Here is a 2,714-nt window from a genome sequence, read left to right as displayed (position 1 = left end):
CCGGAGCGGCGGGGGCGATCGCGGGACGTGCTGCTCGGTGGTGAGTCGCGGTCAGAGTCACGGCGGCGATCAGGTGGCGACGAGCGGCGCCTGCGCGGTCTCGCCTCGCCCTCGCTGACTCTTCGGGGTTCAGGGTCCTGGGGAATTGGTTAGCTGTGTGTCATGGGTGCACATTGACGGGAGAGACGAACTGTTTTGGCCGTTCTCCGCGCAAGGCTATTGCTCCGGAACAGGGCGCCCCAGAAGCCTTTCGTCTCCTTGGTATCGTGGTCGGTCATGGCCGATGTAGCCGGAAGTTTATGGAAGAAAGGAAACAAGCACAATGTGTGAATGAAAGACTACTACAAAGAGATGCAAAATGAATGAGGCAGCCAAGGTTGCAAGTCAATGTTTTGCAAATCGTTTCGGTGGTCCAGGGGCAGGAAGATGGGTGAATTCGTCAGACGTTGTGGCTGCGCAATCGCGAGGCGCACATGGAATGAGCCTGTCTCGTTTGTCACTGGCCGAGTCGAAACATGGACCTAGATCGTCTTTGGTTTGTTGTCTTTGCTGCCCTTGATGCGGCTGAGTTTCGGAGGGATATCGATAGAAGATGTTGGAGGCACAAAGCATCGTCGGTGCAGTCGACAGTGAGTGCGGGTTCTGTGGCAGAGGGCGAAGACGCCGAGGATGGAGAAGAATTCAATTAATCTGGCGATATGTACATGGTGGACGTGGCCGACTGGCTGACTGGCTGACGAGTGACGAGTGACGAGGGAACGGCCAAGAGGTAGGGTTCGTTTCTTGGATTTCTTGGAAAATGCAGGGACGAATGGGCCGCCGCCACCTGATGCAGCTGATCAGTAGCTGTGGTCGATGAGTGGTGGGTGATGTATGGATGCGGGTTGTCAGGCTGAGGAGGGAGGCTAGATGTGGTAGTGAATGGTCCGGGATGGATGCCTGGGGAAACCCCCCCCCTTCGAGGAGGAAAGGGATGGCGATGGGAGTTGAGGCGGTGAGCATGAGCCACTGGAACCCGCTGAAGAAAGATGCGGTGGTCAGTGGCTGGGGCCCTGTGCTCCTGCCTCATGACGCTATGGTGCCCAACCACCTCATCTCTACAATGCCGCTGCTGCATCTCATCGTCCACTGCATTAAATGTAAGAAATCATCCTTGCCTTCTAAAAAATGGTTCGACTTCTCATTAACGTAGGGGAGAAAACAAATCCTCCAGCTGCTGCATCTATTGTGCTGCATTCCCCGAGAATAGACTCTGCGTCCGTCCGTAATCGAAAGTTTCGATCCTACCATCACATCACGAGGTTGTAGTTTAGGTCAGGCAGGGCAAGTAAACTCATCTCTAAACAGCCGAGACCAGGAACCAACACGTGCATGTTGATCCCGTTCGTCCTTCATTTCCATTCGCGCTCATGCTGTCAACCATATGTCTAGAAGCGAGTGAACAATGCAGTCGTCGTCATGAGAGAGTGTCATTATTATTATCATCAGATGTCCCATCATACACCCCATCCTTGTATAAACCGGCCCACCCGCCTTTCCATCCGTGTTTCTTTCAACCCTGACTCGAACCTCAGGCCTTCTGCGCTTCGGGCCACGAAGACAGAGCCTCGTCCACCTTCTTGCGGTACTCCTGCTGCGTGCGGCACTGCTCAAGGAAGACACCATACTTGGCATCCAATAGAGTCTTCTCGTTCTTGTTCTTGCCCGGCTTCACCAAACGGCCGGGTTTGCTCATGCGGTCCATGATGCTCCAGAGGCCCTCGGTGCGGCCCTCCTCGTCGGCACTGCCGGCCTTGGCGCCGAGCATGGCAGCGCCGTGCACCACGGCTGCGTTGACGTAGCGAGGGATCAACACGGGCATGTCGCATGTAGTCGCCAGCAGGTCCATGAGCACGGGGTTCTGGCACTGGGAACCGCTCATGAAGATGGACGAGATGACGTGGCCGGCCTTGTTCATCTCCTCGATGATTTGGCGCGTCTGCATCGCGATAAATTCCATCACACCATAGTACCACAGCGCGAGGTTGTCGGTGCTCTTGTCGCTCGACAGACCAATAACAGCACCCTTCATGTTGGCGTCTGCAACGGGCGAGCGGTTGCCCCAGAGGTCGCCGTACAGGAAGAAGTGGCGGCCGAGGTATGAGATGGTCGGCGCGCCCTGCTTCTCGACCATCTGGGCGAGGTGCGAGTTTAGGTACTCGTAGATGTTCTTGCTCTCGGCTTGCGCGAGCGCGTTTGTCTCGCCGTAGGCGGGGTGAATGTCGACGACGTGACGCAGCAGTTCGCCCGTGGCCGACTGGCCACCCTCAGCGAGCCAGTGTCCTGGGATCAACACGTCGCGATACGGGCCCCACACACCAGGAACGAAGACGGCGTCTTTGGACATGGCAATGTGGAAGGTTGACGTACCGGCAACGGCAGCCAAGGGGGTTGAAGCCCTGGGAAAAAATGGTGGGCTTTTCTGGCCCTTCGCGGAGGGGGCCGGAATGAAAACTTCGGGGGCCAATCTTTTGCACCCAACAGGGCCGATCCCGGCCGGGGGAATGCGTCAAATGACCCCCACTTGCCGATAGCGATGCCCCTCAGGGAAGGCGGAGTTGTTTCCGGGGGCCTTTCTTGGCTGAGGTATCCGACCAGGCTTCGCCCAGGCGCTCAGAATACTTTGCCCATCCCTGCAACATGGTTAGCATTTGTGAATTGCAGTGGTTGACAAA

General features: G+C 56.7%; 2 protein-coding genes across 2 annotated transcripts in view; both read right to left on the bottom strand.

The window, feature by feature from the left end:
- Window positions 1–1,570: 1,570 nt before the first annotated feature.
- Window positions 1,571–2,386, bottom strand: VDBG_07129 (MPA43; the record flags this gene model as incomplete). Its single annotated transcript, XM_003002512.1, has 1 exon — window positions 1,571–2,386. One exon carries the CDS (start codon window positions 2,384–2,386, stop codon window positions 1,571–1,573), a length of 816 nt encoding a protein of 271 aa, XP_003002558.1.
- Window positions 2,387–2,582: 196 nt separating this feature from the next.
- Window positions 2,583–2,714, bottom strand: part of VDBG_07128 (ribitol kinase) — a gene marked incomplete at both ends in the record, with an annotated part of 1,015 nt that continues 883 nt past the window's right edge. The window contains one exon of the mRNA XM_003002511.1: window positions 2,583–2,672. Coding sequence (XP_003002557.1) covers window positions 2,583–2,672 — 90 coding nt within the window. The remainder of the gene's footprint in view (window positions 2,673–2,714) is intronic.

The sequence above is a fragment of the Verticillium alfalfae genome, genomic scaffold (genome assembly GCF_000150825.1).
Source record: "Verticillium alfalfae VaMs.102 supercont1.9 genomic scaffold, whole genome shotgun sequence".
NCBI lineage: Eukaryota > Fungi > Ascomycota > Sordariomycetes > Glomerellales > Plectosphaerellaceae > Verticillium > Verticillium alfalfae.
This window is presented reverse-complemented; position numbering and strand designations above follow the sequence as displayed.